General features: G+C 43.5%; 2 protein-coding genes across 7 annotated transcripts in view; one reads left to right on the top strand and one right to left on the bottom strand.

Annotated features, from left to right (window-relative positions):
* Positions 1-21,888, top strand: part of LOC106646893 (uncharacterized) — an 88,092-nt gene that overhangs the window by 25,375 nt on the left and 40,829 nt on the right. The window lies entirely within an intron of this gene.
* LOC149374736 (arylsulfatase B-like) lies at positions 224-3,200 on the bottom strand. Its single transcript, XM_089592079.1, has 8 exons — positions 3,075-3,200; positions 2,629-2,788; positions 2,043-2,269; positions 1,620-1,881; positions 1,393-1,553; positions 1,020-1,317; positions 680-954; positions 224-506 (listed from the first exon to the last, which is right to left on the bottom strand). Exons 1-8 carry the CDS (start codon positions 3,198-3,200, stop codon positions 273-275), a joined length of 1,743 nt encoding a protein of 580 aa, XP_089448205.1. The 3' UTR covers positions 224-272.

Below are 21,888 nucleotides of genomic sequence, written 5' to 3'. Positions count from 1 at the left end.
CATGGGCGATTTCAAGAGTAATTATACAAAAGGCTAAAGCCTAGTTCCTCGCGTTCCGTATCGATCCGACCTTGCGCTTCGTTCGAGCTTCCCCCTCCCCGTACGTGAGCACATCGATTTCGGACCAAAGGCCACGTGGGCGAGCACCTCGACAAAAACCGGTCGCCAAGCTCCGACTCGTTTTCGGACCAACGAAACATCGGGTTTCCAATTGCCAATCGAATATCTTTTATTGCGCGTGAGGTATATACACAAGACGAGTCCAAAAATAGTTAGGACCGCAAACAATTTCGCGGATCGTCGTACGCGTATCCCTCGCAGTAATTGTTCGGCGACCAGATCGCCGATCTGTTTCGGTCCTTCTCCGGGGTGTGCTCGGCGTCCAGCCACGGCATCCAGTAGCCGCCAAAGTTCTCTGGAAAGCCAGCGGGGTCCGACAGGTCGTTGGTCTGGGGCGTTAAAACTGCCTGGTAGCCCTCGATGTACGCCCTCAGTATGACTACCTTCTGCCGAAAAATCGAGATCAATGAATGCTTGAGACCAGAAAAATCGACTCTATTCGTCTCTTCAGGAAAATCCATTCGACAGATGGTTAGAGCGTGTTTTTCAAAAAACACTCTTTCGAAATCTATATTTTCCTAAACAGATCGGCAAGCGCCATGCATCCGGTGATACGTACCTCGGGAAGTAGGTCAGACAGATCCTTCGTCTCGCACGGATCCGCGACAATGTCGAAGAGACAGTCCTCGTGACACTTTGAATCTGTCTTGCGCTCGCAACTGAGGGTCGCTCTAGTCCGAAGCTCGGCGATCTTTTCCCCCGTTGGGAACGAGCCATTTAACGATCTCCCGATCGCTCGTGCCGCTTCGGATGTCTCGACGCTCGTTACGTTGTAATCCTTCGGGGCGTAGTCTTTACCGCTGTTGCCGTAATACCCATAGTACCTCGACACCCCTATGGGAGACAAAACAACCACTTGACCGGCAAATTCGACTACCGATCGACTCGTCGCTCGTTACCTCGGATGAACTTGTATCTTCCCATTATGGCCGCCTGTGGCCCTATGACCTCGTCAATGTTGACCAGAAGCGCTTCACGCTTCGTTTTCTCGGCCCGACCGATGCTGGGCCACTGGTCGAGCCCATCGATGTCCTCGGGGGTGTCGGGCTCACCCCCGGCAAGTTTGTAAATCGTGGGAAGCCAGTCGGTTACGTGCACGTATTCGTCGCTCACTCGAGATCGGCTACTCTTGGCTATTAGAGGCGAAAAGATACAAGTTGGCACTCGCACGGCCCCCTCGAAAACTCCAGTTTTCATCTAAAAGGACAGAGGGCGCAATTTTACATCCATAAAAAAGGGGTCCACGGTTATACATAGCAAACGCTCATTTACTCCGCGCAGGGGATAGTTGGATCCGTAGTTGGGATAATTTTCGAGCGACGTCGCCGCCCCGTTGTCGGACATAAATATCACCACGCTGTTGTCGAGCATGCCGGTGTCGCTAAGGGCTTTCACTACCTTACCGACCGAGTCGTCCATGGCCGTGACTAATCCTATAGAAGGCATGGACGATTGATGTGTTATTACTTACTTTTTGCGCATTTTTTTTCATTCCATACCTGCATATTTGCGCCTGTTCAGGTCCGGTATGTATCCCAGAGTGGCATTGACTTCCGCCATGTCGCGCACTTCAATGGGCTCGGCGTTCTCGCTCGCGTGTGCTGCCGCGTGGGCTATATGCAAGTACAGGGGCTCCCGTTGGTCGTGGCTCCTGATGATGGTTTCGGCCTGTTCCGTTATGAAATCGGTGATGTACCGGCTGTCCTGATGCGGCTGCAACTTTTCTGGCGTGTCCATGTGAAGATCCACACCCGTGTGGATCTGAAATTCATTCATTTGTTCCTTTTTGCTGCTCACCGGGATTAAGCATTTGAAAAATCGATAAATCGTGGTTTTTGTTTTGAATTTTTGAATTTCTAGCGATACCAAATTATAATTGTCAAAAATAAGAAAACTACATATGTGTCAATGGTTGTAAGTACCCGTCGGCTGATCGTGTGGTCAAAGTATCGGACGTAGCCGTTATAAAATCCAGCGTACGAGTCGAAGCCTCGGCGGGTGGGTGTGTGCTCGTCAGTGTAGTAGCCAAGGTGCCACTTGCCGACGAGCCTTGTGACGTAGCCGAGCTCCTTGAGATACTGGGGCAGTATTTTTTCGCGCAGAGGTATACCCCTCGGCTCGGCCGCGTTTATCGGCAAGCCCTGCAAACCTGTGACAGATCACACAACACACGAATGACTTCAAATTATGTGTGTACTATATGAAATAAACACTTGCTGTCTACAGATTGGCGTATATAGATTCCTCACACTTTAATTGACTGCTATTTATTGATAGAATCCCTTATTTTATCTCTTTGGTAATTCAATACTATACATCGATCAAACACTTACCACTTTAGCCCCGTCGTAAAAGAAATTGTGTAAAGATGGACAATTTTCGTGAAAAGCGGATTTTTATAACTTTCGTACCGCCAGTTACTTAAAATTAGTCATTTATGCATTTTTTTGCCGACCATTAGAATGTTTCCTTGAGATGAAGCAAAAATCTATGTGACAAGTAGTATACCCATGCGAATGGCATGCCTGCCCGTGAAGAAGGCAGCTCGCGAGGGTGTGCACGTTGGCGAGACGTAGTGCCGGTTCAGGATGACGCCGCTATAGGCAAGTGCGTCCACGTTCGGCGTTGGTATCTCATTCGAGCCGTGAAAGCTCACGTCGTTCCAACCCTGTATCAAACACATCATAATATTTTTTATGCTGGTTGCAATTCAAGAGAAATAATTGGTACACATTGGTTTTCATAAAATTCAGAGGTTTTCAAGTATTTTTTCCACGAAACGACAAAAATATTTTTTAAAACACGCAATGAGTACGAACAACGGTATGAAGTTTTATTTCGTTCATGTTATTGATTGACATCGTACATTATTTCATAATATTTAACAATAAAGTCTCGTAATTGAACGTAGCTATATAATGTACGGCAAACGTAATGGAATTAGTTGTAATTACCATATCATCCGTCATGATGACAATAATGTTGGGTTTAGTATTGTTAACCACTTGATGGTGTTCGCCGAGATTGGTCAAGCTTAAAAAATAATTTACCCACGTCAGGATGTACGTATACAAATCCATTTTTGCTAATCACGTCCTGCGAGCACTGAATGTAAGTACGCGTTGCTCGGTAATATTTAAAACGCGGAAAGAACACTCCTACAGCCACCCGACGAGAAAGCCAACTATACTGAGTATTTTTATTCACCTCCCGCTATTAGTACGACGATTTTCGTGGAGTCGGATGTTCCTTCGGAGTGGGGAGATCGCGTCTACGAATGAGTGCGCGCTACACGTGTAGAAAGAGAGGCAGGAATGCGTGGGATGATAAGCAACCGGTTTTTTTCATTTGCCCGCTTGAAATTGTGAGGCCAATGGATCCAAATCTGCTTTAGAATTTTCACTTTTTATTCATTCCCTCCATCTCTGTCTGTTGATTATAGGGAAATGTAATGCAACTACCGTCTTTTCACTGGTAAAAAAAAAAAATATTTTTTTTCATACCTAATAATATGCAGTACTTTACCTATTATAAATATTCTATGGTAGTATTTTACGCTAATTATAAATGTTAAATCATATGTTGCGCACTACGGATGTGTTACACAATCTTTTCAAATTACCATTGTTGAATGTCTCGAGCATCTCTCAAATGTGTTCATCCACAAAGACAGGTGTTTAAATAAATTATGATGTCCAATTTCTATTACTTACGTGATGTTTGACTGAAAACTGTTGTCAAAGCAGAGCTAAATGCGAGCAGTCACTGTGTCCTAGTTTGGATAACACGTGAGCAATAGTAAAATATTTCAGGATTATTTTTATCAAACATTTAAAATGTGGCGTACACGGGTACACTGCCCGTATGCCGACTTACTTTGACCGTACGGTTTTTTTTTTTTTTGTAAATTAAACAAACACAATATTGCATGTTTTTCCTCAAACTTTAGGTATTGAAATACTCCTTGGAGTGAAGCGAAATGTGGAAATGTTAAGCCAAGCGATATTGAAACAATAAATATCCCCGTTTCTACAACTTGTTTTGTCTTGTGTCAACACTTGCAAACTATGTGTGTGTGTGAAAAAGAGTAAAAGAAAAACAGTGAAACAGCAGTAATTAAAACTTTGATTTACGATTACCAAAATGAATTTTTCTTACCAACTCTACGGAAGTTTGAACCGCTCAGCTGGGGATGATAAATAGTGTGGGTTTTGTAAGATCTATTTTCGTGTCCAGACCTATACATAAAAGATGACGTATTTTCCCGGTGTTTGAAAAAATTTTCCACAATGATTTGTACGTTTTACTTTTCAGTGAACACTTGCTTCTTTCTACAAAAAAAAAAAAAAAAATCAAGTTTTTCATTCTTTCGGATCAGGTTGTTCTAATAGTTAAAATTTATTTTATGTTTCAGGTAAGTCACAGAATTCGTCACTCTTTCACCGCATCTTCTCCACGTAAGTTCAAAATTGCTTTCATCTATATAAAGCGCCACTCACGCAGTTGTTGCATGATTTAAATAAAAAAAAAACTTACTCTCTCACCTACGTAATAGCATCAGCCCCCAAAAAATAATTGCCAAAACAACCCTGACGAGTAATCCTCCGTTAAAAAAAAAACCCGAATAACGTATCGAGTGCTTTTACGACTCTGCATTAGCAGTGTACAGCGCCGTATACGTGTAAACTGTATATATGCTATATTGTACACGCGCGTGGCAAACCTGTGTATATAAGACAAGGCAAGCCCCACTTGACGTCGACTGACCATGCGCGGGACTCCCGCCCCCGTTGCCACTTAGCTCTCACTCGTCGCGGGGGTTGCTGCTGGTTTGGCGCCGAAAATTACGCGCACCCCGTGGCAGTGTGACGCGCGAACTACTGGCGGCAGGATCACGTCGCCCTCGCCCCCGGGATACAAGACTTCAAAAACCAGGTGTCATTGAGAGGGAGGACGACCTGGAGCTTTTTGTCTTTTTTTTAAATTTGTTTTTTGAGTGAATGGGTGCTGCGATTTATGCTGTTGGACGGTGCTGTTGTTGTTATTACTGCCGCCGCTGCTGTTGGACCGCTTGTGATTTCTTGAGTTGACAGCCGGTGAAGGACGGATTCCCCACGGCGCACATGCTACGCTGAAGACTACGAGGATGGATCTGACGGGACGTAACAGGTAATTATCACTCGTTTGATTGCCAAAGTCATTCGATGAACCATGAAATGGTGGGTGCGGGTGTTTTGTTGACAAGCGAGTATGCTGCTGTACTGTCCACAAATCAAATGTCAATATCTAATTGGAGCATATTATTGCTGCCATCGGTGAGACTAATACGTGGTGGCTAGCTTTGGTTTTCGTCAATGTTAGTTTGGTAAATATGCATACCTAATGCTCAAACATTGGTTCTCGGAGCGCAGGAATTCGTGTTTGGAGTCGAGATGAATACAATATTTTTCTGATGAAAAACTCTCGCATTGTCAATCGGGAAAATGTACATACAGTGCTAAATAATACAAATTTAACATCGATTGTTGGCAATTTTATTCAATCGTAATTAAAGGCCAGTCAATAGCATTTTTTATCGATTTGACGCTCAGTTTCGAATATTTAATGGCTTACGAGGACTTTTGAAACACATTCAATGTATGTATTCATCCCTCCCCTACGTACCTATACACCTTTAATGCACACATTGAAAAGATGTGAAATTTTACGAATTTTTTAATTTTACAATTTTATATTTTACCAATAAATCGTGTTGTGGTTCTTTATTTTGTGTTGCCAGTTTAAATTTACATACATTATGTATGGCCTTAAACAATTTTACACGAAAAATAAGCATCCAATTTTCGGAAGTATTATAAATGCATTCAAGAATTTATTATTATTCGGATGAGGAATATATTAAAAGTAGAGCATGAAATTGGATTAAAAAAAAAAAAAAAAAAAAAAAAAGTCAACGAACCATTCTTATCTGTAGATAATACATTTTTTTTATTTATAAAACCACCCCCTCTGGCGCGTTACTATTGGCAAAACTTTTTAATTGCTCATTTTCATGAATCTTTTTTCTTCAACTACTTATGTGATTGCAAGATACACAACAAAGCATATTGAACTTTTTGTTGAACACATATTACCTATGTACTTGCGTACATTATTCACCCTACAGATGAAAAAAAAAAAAAAAGTTCCACTGAAGCTACGTATCTTCCTTTTAAATTGCTTTTTTCTTTAAATAAAACTACCCTTCTTTGTAATATGCATTCATCATACAGTTACTTTGAAAGTAGTATTTCTCAAGTGCAGTCAATTAAATTAATTCGCAAGAAAAAAAGGGTGGGTAGCTTAATATCCTAAAAACCAGCCTTCCGATCCTATTACACGAAATTGCAAGACAGAAATTACATCCTCCCGACAAACGGCAAACAGCCTCATACAATACTCACGAGAAAAGATGTTACCAGCGTCATGGTCTCTGTCCTTCCATTTTTCTTTCGGAGACTCCGAAATTGTTCATGAATATTCTAAAGCGCAGTGGAGGCAAACTACCGCTTTACATTCGATAATATCCGCGAGAGAACAAAGAAATTTATAGGCTCGTTCATAAATCCAGACTTACATGTCGTGACTAAACGGGCGGCCGATCGATGCGTTCAATCGACCCCCTTCCCCTTTTCCTGCCGCCAGCCTACTTGCCTCACCTCGCAGTTCTCAAGAAGTTGCGCGTGTACGTCTCACTTATGCATACATATACTTTGGCCAACGGAGGCACACGATGTATGTCCTTAAGTGGCGTTATCTTTTTCTTCGACATCTAAATTTTTAATTACCAGCGCTGGTTAAAATACTTTCTAAAGACCATTTTACGCCTGTCTCATTCAACTCTGAAGAGGTGTTTTTGTGTATCCGTAAAAGAGTAAGTACCGCTGGAGCTTTTCGTTGCTTCATCCATTGGAAACGCTAAATTTCAATTAAACCAGTTCAAAACAAATTTGTAAAACATATAGTTGTAACAAAATAAAAGGCTTCTTGATGGAGATTCAGTCTTTGTCAGATACCCTAGTTTAATTTGGTAGACATTTTGAGTCAGGTCACAATGTTACCTCATTCTACACATGATTTACACTTGGATTTCGAACCTATAAATGTACACGGTATCGTGAGATACCAGTACCCTATCGACTGTACCAGAACAGCCGACACTATGTCGATTGACTTTTTCCGGTAATGGCACTGGAATAAATTACTTGAATCCCCCGTGCAGTCCCCACGGGACGTTCTCGAATCTGCTGCAGCCAGGAAATGTGTAAGCAGCTGTAATGTGTACTCTTTTAACTTTTTCCAGCAGCGAACGAGATGGAGCTCAATTTGAATAATTAAGAAAAAAAAATTTTTTTCCAGCAATCGCAAGAGGCAAAAAAAAACTTGATGATTTAGTTATCACGCATCCGGGAGACATGCATTTTTTAAATCATTTGCGCTTCCATTTTACATTTTCCACGAATAATGAAATAAAAAAAAATTATACTCGGTAATGCACTAAGGTAGAGAGGATAGGTAGATACTCGTAAAACCGATTCGATACAAAACTCATGGCTTCGAATGCCTCGCAGCTTCAAAATTAAAAGCGTAAATCTCCGACCACGGGCTTTTCGGTGATTACGCGTGAAACCACCGCGATCCCATGGAGGAAGACCGAAAGAGACGGGCCTCGATTTATATACAACATTGTCTCGATGCGGCTGGGTAACTACGCGGGTACTCGTTATGTGGTTGATGCATCTCTCAGTGGTGTACATTATAAGGCCCGGAAAAAACGGATCCTTTTCACCACTACACTTTTATCTTTTTGATATAAAAAACAGTGAGAAATTTGGTCACTGATTCTTATTGCAATAGTACAACAGTTAATGTCACTAATTCTTATGCTCAACCTTGGGTGTCAAGGGAAAACAGCACCTAAAGTTCCAATCACTTGATTGCAACTCGCAAATAAGTAAAGAGTTTGAAGCAACACGACCTTTCTCGGCATAATTCAAGCTCCGAACGATAAAGTGCGGCAAAAATGTGACGCAAATCACCGGGAGAAAGGAAAAAAAAAAGAAAAGTACAAAAGTAGCGGGAAAACCGTCGGTGGGTCCGTATCGGAGCGAATTTCCCCCGAAGTTGAGTAAACTTTTCCAGCTCGGAGCACCATCAATCTTAACGCGTGATTGATTCCGCGTCAACTCACGGGGGCCAGAGGAAAAAATTAATATTCTCCCGAGCGCGTCTGGTGACTCGAGTCCGGGGAAAAAAGTTGGCCCAACTTTGTCTCGCCCGCACCTCTCGTGTACTTTTAATTTATTTATCGTTGGTATTTACCGTTTTCACCAAAGCCGCTTTATTGTACCCTCCCTCATTTTTCTTAGCGCAACTGCGACAGAGCCAGGACTTTTTTCGGCCCGTACCAAAAGCCTTTTCATAAATATAAATATATCAAAATTTATGCAGGGCCATCGTCAACTGTCACCGAGAAAAATTATATTACAGTATTGCAAAACGTTACAGTGACTCGTTTCGGCGAAGCGAAAATGTGGTTTTACAAGTAGCTGAAATATCTTTATTACAATCGTTATGATGATCTTACGACACCTCACGTGTCATTACTATTGTCATGAAAATTATGGTGGTTGATTTATATAGTATACCAACTAATCAACTATGTCCCCAATTAGAATTATTATGCTGAATGAATATAAGTTATTTACTAGAACAGATTTTAGATTTCGTTGAAACGAGTCTCTGAAAAAGTTTTGAGCAGTTTTGTCCTCAATTCGGACCAATTGGTCGAATGTTTATACATATTTTATAGAATTAGCTTTAAATTGAACTTACACACGTTTTACCTGAATTGGATCGGTACCGAAAACCGGACGTGACCTTTCGTGCTATTTGTTAAACGAAATTCGGAAGATTATCACGGAGCCTGTGCTCGCGTGAAATGAATTTTGAAAAATGTTTTAAGCGACAGAGAACAAATGAGAGATCAGCAAAGTGCAATTTCTTTGCTCAACAAATTGTCGGTCAACTAACGTACACACGTGGACTTTTATTCCAAGGAGGTAGTACGTATAGGCTCGCGAAGCTCGACATGTGCTCACTTTGACGCACGATTACATTAGTCAGAGAGTTCTCCGTCTGTGCAAACAGAGCCAACTCTGTCTTTGTCCCCACGAACCAGAAGAAACGCCGAGATTTTTCCTCCAATGTCTTTACTCACTTCGGTAAAGTTAAACGAGTACCTACTTACTTGGCGAACAGGGGAGGAGAGGACAAGATGATGTCTCACGAGGCTGTTATGCGTCGCTGGGTTTGTTTTTAGGTACCTCTTTTTTTTTTTTTTTTTTTTTTTTTCGTTCATCCCGAGTTTCTGTTTGCTGCCGCACACTTGGTCGAATTTTATTGTGCGAAAGGTTAGTCGAGCGCGACGTAGCTTGACTTTTTTTAATTTTTTTATTTGTCCTCGGTCGGTTAACACAATTAGTACAATCTGGGCGAGATGGGCAAGAGGTGTGCATAAAACAGTTGCGGAAATAAAGCCAAAGCATTAGAATTTAATTACGAGGAGTGCCGGGAGCTCGTTCGTAGGGGACGGCTGTTTAATTCTGTAACACGTAACCTTGCAAGAGCTGCGACAAACTCGATTAGTTATTTAATTTTTATTCCATCAGTAGTTGCCCGGGATTGGTTCATTTCTAAATATATTTTTTTTTTCACTCGCTTCGTTTAATTACTACAAGTACCGGACACACATTATTCAATATTTAAATACCAAACCAAATACGATACTTCACGATACCGTAATTGCAAGTACAGCATATTTAAATGTAGTATTTTTTAATGCCATATTCTGTATTTTGTATACAGGTTATCAAACATCGTGTTTATATAAGCTACCTTTCATATTCGATATTCTTAAATACCGTGGTTTAAAAAAATGAGAAACTTTTTTTTACGTATAAACATAAACACATTTCTACAGTATATCACCTATGTCCGGTTCACTAGTAAACTCGTGCGGTAACCTGGCAAATGAATAATAACCGTGAAACTAACAATAAATTACTACCAGATTTTAAATAAATTTGTCTCCAGTCCATAACAAATTCATGTGTTCTCTTAAGATACGTTAGTTTGAGTTAGCGGGTGAAGATACGAAAAAAAAAAAGCTTTTGAATACCATCAAGACGCGAGACAATAGCTGTACTACATATGGATATTTATATATGCTCTGAAAAGTATAGACAAACGAACAGCACTGACCTAAGTTGATTTAAACTAAAAAAAAAAAAAAAAAAAAAAAAAAAAAAATATTTGCCAAGAATGTGGTGCGCCTTACCCTCAAGCGCAAGAAACGGTTTTCTCCATCATCTTTATTCAGTTTTCCTCCCGCCTCTGTTTTGAATATCAAATACGCTAAACGAAATAAAAGAAAAATCTTCTTCCGAATAACTTAATTTTTCTCCATCAATGAAATCAATAAAATACTTGATTGCATTATATTTACATACATACATAAATACAGCACCTGAGTGCGCATTAAAAATAGATGTACATACCAGTTTTCGTTAAAAATGCAAACGTGTTTTAATAAAATATTAAAAGTAAGCAAGGGGTTTTGGACATCAACAATTTTTTTCTGTGTGTAATTAAAAAAGTTTCAATAACTGGCGCCGAACAGCTTTCAAACTTTTGATAGACGGACGTCAGCGGTTTAAACATTGACGTCTAAAGAAAAAAAAAAAAAAAATTGTTATCTGTGTTAAGAGGAGATGAATTTTTTCAAGCTTTAACGCAATAATGAAGGCAGTACCGGATTCGCTAACGAAGTAGAACAATCATCGAAGTCGACAACTGCCTGTTGAAAAGTAATCGATTTCTTGCCGGTTTTGCAACTGTAAATTTCCTTTTTTTTTTTTGTTTGACATAAAAAAGAGCCTCATTACCGTGCATTGAGGTATTAATTATTCAGGTTTCCAAAGCTTGTTGTTGCCTTTTTTCGTCCCTTTTGTCCTGATCCGTCGAATCATGAAACGAATGGCAATCGTGAAATGTTAATCGCTCAATTCTGGCGTGATCGTTAACTCTCTCCCTCTCCCATCGCATTCATTTATTCAAGAGACTTCGTTTCACGACTCGCTTTTTTCCCCCAATTCGAATCTTTTTACGTAAGGAAAAGGTCGCACGATGAATTTCCCTTGAAATGCCGAGAAAAAAAAACACCCCCTGTCCTTCAGGACCCAAAATGATTCAAACGTACCTACCCCATTTTCACAGTACTATACTCACCCATATGAATTAAACGACCCTGGATAGTTTTGCACCCAAGTCTCGTAGGGGTAAAAAAAAAAAAGAAACAGCTCACAATTGGCACGCAACAGTGAGAAAAGGAAGAAAGGCTCTGAAAAGCGACCGCATCGATCGCGCGACAACTTTGCTCCCCGCTAATGGCGCGAAACGGGCTGTGTAAAAGAAGAAGAAGAAGAAGAGAGGAGGGGTTGAATAAGTCATCTCCTACGTGTACGTACATCATACGTCGCAAGTACGCGGAAGTGCGATCAATCTGTCGCGAGAAGTGGGCGTGGAAAAAAAGGCTTATTTCCCGGAGTGGGTACATGCACGTGGGTGAAAACTCAGACAATATAACGGTGGCGGTTTTAAGTATGCGCCCCTACTGCCCCGACCATACATCCAAGTAGTTTCTCTCCATTTTTCTATTTCTGTGTCGTAGAAAAAAAAAAAAAAAATGTCTTCAATGACAAGCTCGAGCTTTGCGTGACGGTAACCCGAGAGCAACGTGATCGGCTTACCTGAGAAAAGTGTAAGGGCAAACCCCGTTTCTCGAGCGACACTCAATCAACAAAGAACGCCCGGGCCGATGAGCGGGAAATATGATTTTCTACAGTTTTCCATCCGCGCAGTTGTGGGATAATTTCACGGACCAACGGAGCTGTACATAAATATAGTCTCTGAGCTACATTACGAGGCGGTTATCATCATTTACTCGCATGCATGTAACAGAGGGACTAAATCAATTTCAAAGCAATTAGAGGAACTTCCAGATGCGTAGAGCCGAAACACATTACGCAGCGTATTATACATTTGATGCAACTCTGTGGGGTGGATGTTTCGGATCAAAAGCATCCCTCCAGCTGCGATTAATCGCTATCTCGTTTAATAACGAGCTCCGGAGGGCCGGTACAAGTAGCCCGCGGATTCAATTAAAACCGGCTTGGGCGTGGAAAAAAAAGGAGGAGAGTATGATATCTGTATTCGGCATTTTTCGTCGTTTATTGCCTCGAGAGGGGGAAAAAAAAGCAGAATCGCGGTGACGGGAAAACGTCCGCGTCAGCGGTAATCCGTCATCCAAATGAAGAAGGGCTTATCTCCCCTCGCAGTTTTCTCGACGTCATAAGCGCTGATGGTGCTAACCCACTGTTGGCCCGATCGATCTTTCCTGCTGCACTTGTGTCCCAATGACTCTACCGTCTGATCTTGGGCTGCATTTTTGACGAGCTCTCGAGTTACTTTGTTGGGCCATTGACGTTACTTTGACCTCCTCGAGTTTTGCCTCGTTGAGCACAGAGCTAGTTGTGCTTTTGTAATTTACTCGTATGATAATTTCACATAGTTTCACGTTTGAACAAATTCACAGTGATCGTTACGTTTCTTATATAGGTTGGAGGTACTCCAATGTGCGGACCGCATAATTGGGATTCTCGGACCTGGGGAATTTGCGAATATTTCGGTGGCGTTTAGACAATTTCAATCTCGTACTTTACCTCCGATGGGGCACTATCTTGGTAAAATAAGTACCTACATACGTAAACATTTGACGCGAAATTACATCGAAATGTAGTGTCCATTATGTCATTCCTTCGTTCTCGTCCGTGTGATAGTTGGCGTTTCGCCAGGATTTTCCGAAATTCCGTATTCATTGCTCCCACTAATTTGATCCAGATGCTGTGACGATCCGATATTATTTGCCATGAGGACCACATTCCAATTCGAATCTACGGTTTGTCCGTGAACGGGCAAACTGGACTCGAGTGCGAGATAGTTGCATAAAGTAACAAGACATTCCAGTCTCTTTGGAACTTTGAACCTATATACGTGGTACTGACATTTCCTGTGGAATTTCAAATTTTACCACCTATAGTTTTAATGTTTGACTGTTTAGGTATTTGATATCTAAATACTCAAATGTTGTACTGCTCAACGTGTAGATAATTATGAATACATTGCTGTTGAAAATGCTTATTTTATAAGTAAATATTTAAGGGTACTTCCGACATCTTGCTATTAGTGATCCGTAAAATTAATTGTATTTTGATCAATTTTCTCGTATGTACGAATCGATTCACAGTATAATCATTGTTTTTATTGTTATTAAAAAGATATTTATGAAGACGTGATAACTTATTTATGAATACTCTTATATTTTGTATTGTAATCACATTACGATGCATTATAATTATACGTCAATGAATAATTCATCAAAAGATAATAATTACATTTTCAATGACAGCGTTTGAAAAAAAACTTCATTTGGTTTTACATTGAAACATCTGAACGTGCATTTTTCTCATCTCGGTCGGCCCCAAAAAACATGTGGTTATAGGTATCCTTAGATTCGCAGATATTAACTACATTAATCTAGAATCCAATATCCCGATCCATCAATCAGATGAATTATTATCAAACTCGTTAGCTACACATACATATATACATCAACCGCAAATCCTCGTGAAACCATATCGGCTTAAAATCGATTTTCATTTCCGCGGGGCTAATGAGATCGGCAATAAAGTCATCGGGAAGCTCATAATTTTCTCGCCCCCTCGCCACTTATATACCTCTCTGACCCTCTTCTGCTCCGGAGGTGTCCGAAAACTTTTGCGCAAATCAACAATCCACTCCCAAAACTAGCAACGGCCTTGGGCCTTCCCGCTGGCTAACCATCAGCTTATACGTCTCCAATTAAGTTTCAATTAGCGAAATCGTGGTTCTCGGCGAAGATAAAGAGAGCGAGAGATGATCGTTACAGTGTGCATAATATATAGTGTGGAGCCCGCCACAGCAGCAGGGCCGACCTGAATTCGATTAACCACCACGCCCACTCGATAAATTAGCATGGAGATGTGCCTCTGGTAGGCGGCTGTATAAGAAGCTGATGCCACGGCTCTCTCTCTCTCTCGTTCACTTTCGCTGACTCGTCTATATAGAACATACGGATCGGGGCAAGGACTTTAGGCTTTCAGGTGCAGCTCAAAGGGGACCCGAGGAGAAATTCATTTCGATAATATGCGTCTTTAAATATTGGGGATATGAAGAGCGACGTGCAGCGACCAGGTGTATTTTTTTTCTTTGCGATTTTTTTAATAGCTTCAAAGAATTTTATTAATATGCACTGCGGAACTAATGCCTGTGAATGAAACACTACGTCTCGTTTGCTGTTGTTGCTTTTACTCGTCGCGCGGGAAAATAATGGTGCATTAGGGTATAATACGTTTATCAGGACACGATAAATATTTTGCAGTACGCGATATTGGATAAGAAATAAAAAAAGCAATATCTTTTCATTAGTTATTTCTTGAGTGTGATGAATTAACTTCATGAGCCCCTAAATGTGTTATGAGTACTGTTACTTCTTTAAGGTGCTTGAAGCACGTGCTTCGCAGTTGTGTGTGTCAATGTAGTTTGAGCCGTACCGAGCTCAAAGTAGCTGTTGTACTTGCTTGATGCAAAACTAAATTAAAGAGCAGCGATCAAAGTTTCAAAAAGATCTTTGAAGTTTATCAAAAGTAAACTGCCAAACTCCGTAGGGTTCCTTGGTTGCCGTTTGTTGCGTTTCTTTTCTCTTGACCTGGAAAAAAAAATATTTTTAAATTGCACGACAATAATTTTATGAAGCTAAAAAAATTGCATGACTCGCTTGACAGTTGAAATAAAAGAGCCGTGCGTATTTTGGAAAACCCCTATGCCCCAGAAAATATTTTTTCACGTATAATATTTCACTTGCAGAAATCAATACGAAGACAGAGTAGGTGGATCTTCATTTCACTTATCACCGATAACCCCGCGATCGAGATATCACGAAAACTCGTAAACTGTCGGTAAAAAGACGCAAAAAACCTACAAGGCAATTCGCGACTTTTTCAACTGCAGTTGGAAACTTGGCGCTCACGGGACGTCCCGCCTCAACACCCTACCCTGTACATACAGCTATACGCCGAACGAGAAAAGTTTGCAGTGCGCGGGACTGTTTGGCCGGCAACCTTTGCCTCGTACCTCCGTGCTCAGATCTGCCTTTTGAAAGCTGCCAGTCCTCGAGAGCTCCAGAGTTGGCGCGCGAATTCCTTTGAAGGCAAGACACACATCGATCCGGCTCGGCGCTTCAAAGGAATTTTCGCGGACTCGTATTATTTCATTTCTGGTCCGCGTGACTTCCTCGACTCGCGACGTACACGACAGGGGTACGTATATACATGTAACCTCATCGTCACTAGATCCGAAGGATCTTAGCTTGTACATACTAACTCGTTGCAAGGGACGCTCCAGAAGTTTGGATTACTTAAGATGCGTTGTAATAAAACTGCTACTGTATAGGTGCACGTGCTTTGATGAATTACACTCCCCAAGTCTGAGTAGATATGTGAAAACAGCCCCATTTTTGCCGGTGAAAATTAAACAGTACACGCAGCGACATCTTGATTGTTCAAATGAAAAAAAAAAGATTATTGTTGACATCGGACATCGCAATTTCATGGTTCTCCGAATGACTTTTGTTAAGAAACGCGAGTAATGAAAACAGATCTTTGTTTACCTGTATAATCAATCAATGTTTTGTTTATCCTCGTAGGTAGCCACAGGCCAGACCACGGAATACTGCAATGCACCAAGCACACAGTGAATTTGAACCCACGAAACAAGACTTGAGAAAAAAAAAAAAAAAAAAAAAGATCCACTAATCTAACCATCGAAGGAGCCAAGACACAACAGTAAAGTACAATCGCCGAGCCAACCAATCCCCCCCCAGAGACATCCGTCATCTCGCGCTATCGATCCCTGCACCGTGTGACGACCGAATCGGGAAGGCCTGTAACGCCTGCCGCATCTTTCTCCCCCCACGGCGGCCTTGACCCACTCCCGCCACGTCACAGACACGCAGCGGGTGCTAGGAATTGTCTAGCCCTCGGCCCGGCAGCGATGGACTCTTCTTCGACCCAAGCACCGCACTGAAGAGCGGGACCCCCCGCCAGTAGTATAGATCACCGTTAGGTCAGCCAATAGAGGAGCCATGCCCGCGAGTCAGAGGTGACGGCACGGCCATGAGTGTAAAGTAGCGGGAGCAAGCAGCTGTAAAGAGGAACGAGATAGAGAGTGGGTGGGTGGAGTAATATGCCGTGAGGCAAGGGCCGGCGCAAAGTGGAACCTTGGCGCAGCTCGCCAGAGCCGTCCGGGCCGAGCTCGCCGGCGTCTCGCAAGGGCACCCTACGCAGCCTGGTCCGTCGGTTGAGCGGCGGTGGGAGCGCGAGCAGCAGCACCGCCAGCTCTGGGGAGCAGCAGGCCCCTCCGACGCAGCAGCGCGGTGGCGCGAGCACCACGGTGTCAGGGAGTTCGGCCGGGCCCGTGGGCCGCGCGAGCTGCCTCAGCCGGCGGGCCAGCCGCGAGCTAAGTCCCTCCGCGTCGGTGGCGAAGCCAACAGCTTCGGTAGCAGCAGCGAGTCACAAGCAGCACCATGACAGCCAGGGATGTGGACCCGGGGGCGGGGGCGAGGGAGGCCCGAGCCCCGCCAATGTCGCTGGCGGACAGGACTGGCGAAGGCTAGTGGGCAGTATAAAGCGCAAGGTCAAGCGGAAGCCCCACGCCACGGCGCCGACCAGCATCTCCGAGCAGGTGTTCCACGAGGGCCGCCCCAAGCACCAGGACGACTTTCTCAAGGCCACCATGAGGATATTCCTCGTCGTCTCGCCACCCATGGGTCGCGTACAGGTAAAATTGACGCCCATCGGGAAGGACGGCTTATATCTCGTAGCCCCAAAAGACTGGACCCTCCTTATTGAATGCGGGTTATACTGTTGAGGCTTTTGATAACATTGAGTGCGTTTGACAAATTTCTTTTTTTCTGTAACAAAGTGATCCGTTCGGAAGAAAACCCTACAAAATCCGGTCTGTAACATTGACGTCTCTTCCGAAGGAAAAAGACGCTTATACCCCTATTCTTGGTGAGTGATCCTCCTCAGAGAGCGCAATGAGAGCGCAAAGATATCACTGGTACGCGCGTCGCGAAATCATGCACGTATACACGTAGCCGAGGTAAAAGATACAGGCTCCGGGAGATGAGCGCTCGTATGCGATTATGGTCCCAGGGTGACGGGGAAACGTGGCTTGCAGCATCGATCGAGCTCCGCGAAATTTTAAAAAAGCAGTACACGGCGCGGGGTAGCGATTTCTTCGGCAGGTCGTTTATCGCGCGCGTCGTCTACGAGACGATTCGCATTCAGGGTGTGTGGTCCGCAAAGTAACATCGATCCAAATGGAGCTGCCCTCGACGACAGTCTTCCCTTTTCCAACAAACCTACATCTTTCTTCCATCACGCAACTATATACACAAAGCGAGAGATTAATCTCCGCTGCCGGTTTATCGGAGTTACGTTTCGCGCTCTGTCGATTGCAGCCTCTCCCCAAACTGGTGGTCCAGTTGTTATATAGGGAGGGGCGATGGGCTTTCGGGATGCAAAGCTCACTCGAGAAACTCCTTTTTCATTGTTATTACGATTGTTCGAGGCAAAGTTTGGACATTGGAGCGGAGTGTCGTGCGTCACACCTGCCGCCGAGCTGAAATGTCGGTCCAAAATCTCGCCGTGTAATTGTGGCACCATCGCTTGACTAAAAAATTGTGCTTCTGACAACCCACACGGAGAAGTAATAGCTTTCCCAACGATATCTAGAAGTGTCTCCTGGAGTGCTGGAAAAGGACGGTGTTTGCGGGGGGTGCAGGTGCAGTGCCGCTCTCCCTTCTAATTCGCTTTTGATGTACCCAGTGTTGTATGGCAAAGAGCTGGCTCGTGTATCGAAAGTATACTTCGAGTCTCGGGAAACCGGATCAGGGGAATAGAAGGATCCACTGGGGGGTTTTACCATGTTTTTGATAAATGTAACGCAATTGCAAGCGTATCGAGTCTTAGAAATTTAATGGCAATTTTAAAAATAATAGCATATCAAAATGCATACTAATGGGTACTGCTGTAGTAGTACGTTTTGTTAACGTGTAGAAAGTATGAGGGAGTGCAATAAAAATAAAGTAAAATGAATCATCGCTGCGCGAGTAGCGAGGCTTTACAAGGGCAAGAAGACGCGAAGAATGTAAGATGCCTCAGCAGTGCCGCGAAGGAAGGAAAGGCGATTTTTTTTTTCTCTCAGAGACATAGACGAGAGAAAACACGCGAATCCCGAGGAATTTTGGGCGACTGCAGTAGCGCCGCTTTGGATTATCTCCTTCTCCGACGGCAGCTGCTTTCCGTTTTCCCTCCGCCATTGTTTCTGCCTCCCTTACTTCGCCATCCTTCCTCCCTTTGTCCGTGTATAGTTTTGTGTACCACCTCCCTTCGCTCCTGTACAAGCTCGAGTTTTGTCTGTCCCCCTCGCCCCTTTTGCCACGCAAACACAAAAAGTCGCTCTCTTTGATAATAGTAAAGGTGGAGATTTTTTTTCTTCTCATTTTTATTCAAGTGATTTAAACGGCAAGTGCTGCATGTCCTATACAGTCTTTGAGAGGTTTCAAGCTTTAAAAAAGAAAAAAAGAAATACGCAGGGTTGTTCAAGTTACGGTATTCTACGTAGAGCGAACCATTTACTCAGGTCTGGGCAAGAAATTCAATAGAGGTGTATATCGAATGGTGCATCCATTACGGCGTGTGCCAGCTGTTAAGCTAAATTGAACGGGCCTTCCGAAAATTTTGGCGCTCGGCCAAACAAGAGCTGTGTTCGATACCGGCTCCTGAAACGCGAGAAATTTCCACTTTGAGAACCAAACGGACGCAAAAGCGTCGCGTCATTACCGAGCATTATTTGGTCGGCTAACAAAAGCCGCATGCAAATGTCCGGGTGACCCGGCACATTTTCTCTCCTCGGCTCCTTTTTTTCTCGTTTTGGAGGAAGACAGAAGATAAATGAATCCCGTCATTGCCGAATAAAAGTATCGATCGGCCCATACCCTGGCACGTACAGTCGAAACATCACGTACCCGAGACACCCCCCACCGTCCCCAAACTTCCCTCACGCTTCCTTGGATGTACGAAACAAAGGCGGGGGAGGGGGGACTTACTCGCTGTCTGAGAAATACTGTGGAATACACTTGGCCTCGAGCCAGAGCCTTCGGGTAACATCGTGTTTCTGTCTTTGTTCGCGGCGATGATCGCACGAGCAAACTTTTCTTTTGCTTTTCTTTCCCCCCCCCCCTTTTTTTTAACAACGAATAAATTTTCTCGAACGAGGTGTCGAGTGAAAATCTAATCATCATTTGCGCCGTGTATGGCAAAGCAGAACAGTTCTTGCTTCGAAACACGCGAGACTTGGGGGGCGTGACAGCCGTGCTTATTCGATTGTAAGTTTACGAGTGGCACTGCGTTAATTCTGAGAAGAAAAAAGCTGCCGGGAGACTAATAAATCGCCGCTGGACTACTCAACTTGGCTGCCGAAAGCGTAATTTCAAATTTACAGCTCGCCCCTGGAAAGTTTTCGTGTTGGCCGGGAAGGAGTTGGCATAGATACGAGGCTTTAAGTAGTAAAATGCGAGTATGGTCAGGCGCGCTGGTTTCCCGACGTACTTACTTACGTTAAGGTATACTGTTTTTTCAATAAAGAAAAGAGCTCTCCCCCACGCACGACTTATAATAATATACCAGGGAGTGCCTTTTTCTTTTCTATTACGTTGGTTACACGCGAATAATGAGTGACACGTTTGCTCTGCTCACAAGGAGAGTGGGGTTGTACGACATCGGGAGTGCCTTTCCTAATGTAACTGGGTGGAGCAATTGTATGTATTTCCAGATGTGCAAATAATTGTTACAACTTTCGGGACCTTAAAAAATTGCCACAGAGCGGTTTAATCTTTTTTTTGTTTTTTAACTCGAGGCGTCTTCGATCGAAAGTTCTGCTTTAAACTTGTGGCTTTTTTTCGGAAAACAAAAAACGCCGAGGTGTATTCGTGAAAAATTGAATAGCTGCAACAAAGAGTGCAAAAACAAGAGCGACACCCTCGACGCTTCCAAGGAAAAAGGCTCAATGCTGGGGTAGTTTCATTGTTCGGCCAAAATAACTTCTTGAAATTGCGTTGAATTTAGCGCTCCGAAGGTCGGCCATTCTGCTTATCGGCCACTCAAACGACCAAAATTAAATGCACGATCCCTCGCGAATCTCACGAGGTGGCGTACAATAAAAAACCAACGTGGAGGTATAGGTACGGGTACATGCATGCACGGTGGGTACTTTTGTCGCGCCGATAAGGTCGCGTCCCAGAAATTGAGCGTCGAGCGCGCGCGTGCCGTTTCATAATTTGCTGATTACTGATTACGCCCACCCTAGCGGTGCTGTTTCTATTTTCACCTACTTTTTCAACCACCGCATCGAACGAAAGTAGCGCAGGCGACGGGTTATCGCTTTATTTGCTCCCTCGAGCGTATATATATATATATATATATTAACACTCGCAAGATCACCTCCAACTGATTCCGACGAACGTGCGATTGCGCGTGATTATATATTATTTTACAGATAACTCAACCCCAACGCGGCTCGTGGTAGGAATTAACTCCTAACCCGCGTATACCTTTTGTACCTCTTCCTGCGTGTAATTAACTACCCGCTTCCTCCGCCCCTCTCTGGTGACGAAAGTTGTTGCCGAGAGGAAATACAAAAAATGCAAATTTCTACTCCACGATAGCTTCATTCGGGCAAACGTGCAACGAGGATATGATCGCAGGGACGAAAGAACGCGCTTCCATTGCATACGCTAAATAAATTTAAAAAAAGAAACCCAGGTGAATCGTGGCTGTGTTTATCTACGGAAGTGACTCCAAGAATAGTCGGCCCCGGGGCTTATGACTCGCGGTACGGGAAAATATACCGCGTCTAATCTCGAAACTGCATAATTCTAATCGCCTCCCCTTTGCTCCCCTTCTCACGAGGAATAATCGCCGGTTGACCGATAAAACGCGCCCGGGAAATTTACGTTCCTGCAGTATTTTGTTCGAGGGACTACGAGAGCCTCCTCCAAGTCCTTGGAACTGCACAACATTTCGCTACCGTTTGGGTATATTTATAAGCTCGCGTTTCAGAATCCGAAATGTTGGAAACAGCCGTCGCGTCCCTGTGAAATTCAACTTCTGTTTGGTGAAGCTGATTTGCACTGCAAGCAGGGCCCCTGGTTTGAAACGTTTCTCGCTTCCAGAGAGGAGTGGACGGAGTGGAGGTTTTTTGCCCCATCCTCCGTGCACCTCCCACCTAATTGACTCGCTCTGCAGGACACCGAGTAGCATCTGGCAATCGGATCCTGAAACGGACGAGTGAATTGCGCTGCGTAAGTCACACTTTTTTGCCCCGAGGGTAATACGACAGCTCGAATTACCAGACGAGTTTTTGCGCTCACGCTAACGGAGATTTAATGGCAAAGTAATGAAAAGTCCCGGATTGAGGCGACGCAAAAAGCGGAACTGCGCCTGTTGC

This window comes from Copidosoma floridanum, unplaced genomic scaffold (assembly GCF_036245765.1).
Source record: "Copidosoma floridanum isolate Cflo_tuat_1 unplaced genomic scaffold, Cflo_Japanese_pri ptg000014l, whole genome shotgun sequence".
NCBI classification, from domain to species: Eukaryota; Metazoa; Arthropoda; class Insecta; order Hymenoptera; family Encyrtidae; genus Copidosoma; species Copidosoma floridanum.
The sequence above is the reverse complement of the archived record's forward strand: the minus strand, read 5'-3'. Positions and strand labels throughout refer to the sequence as shown.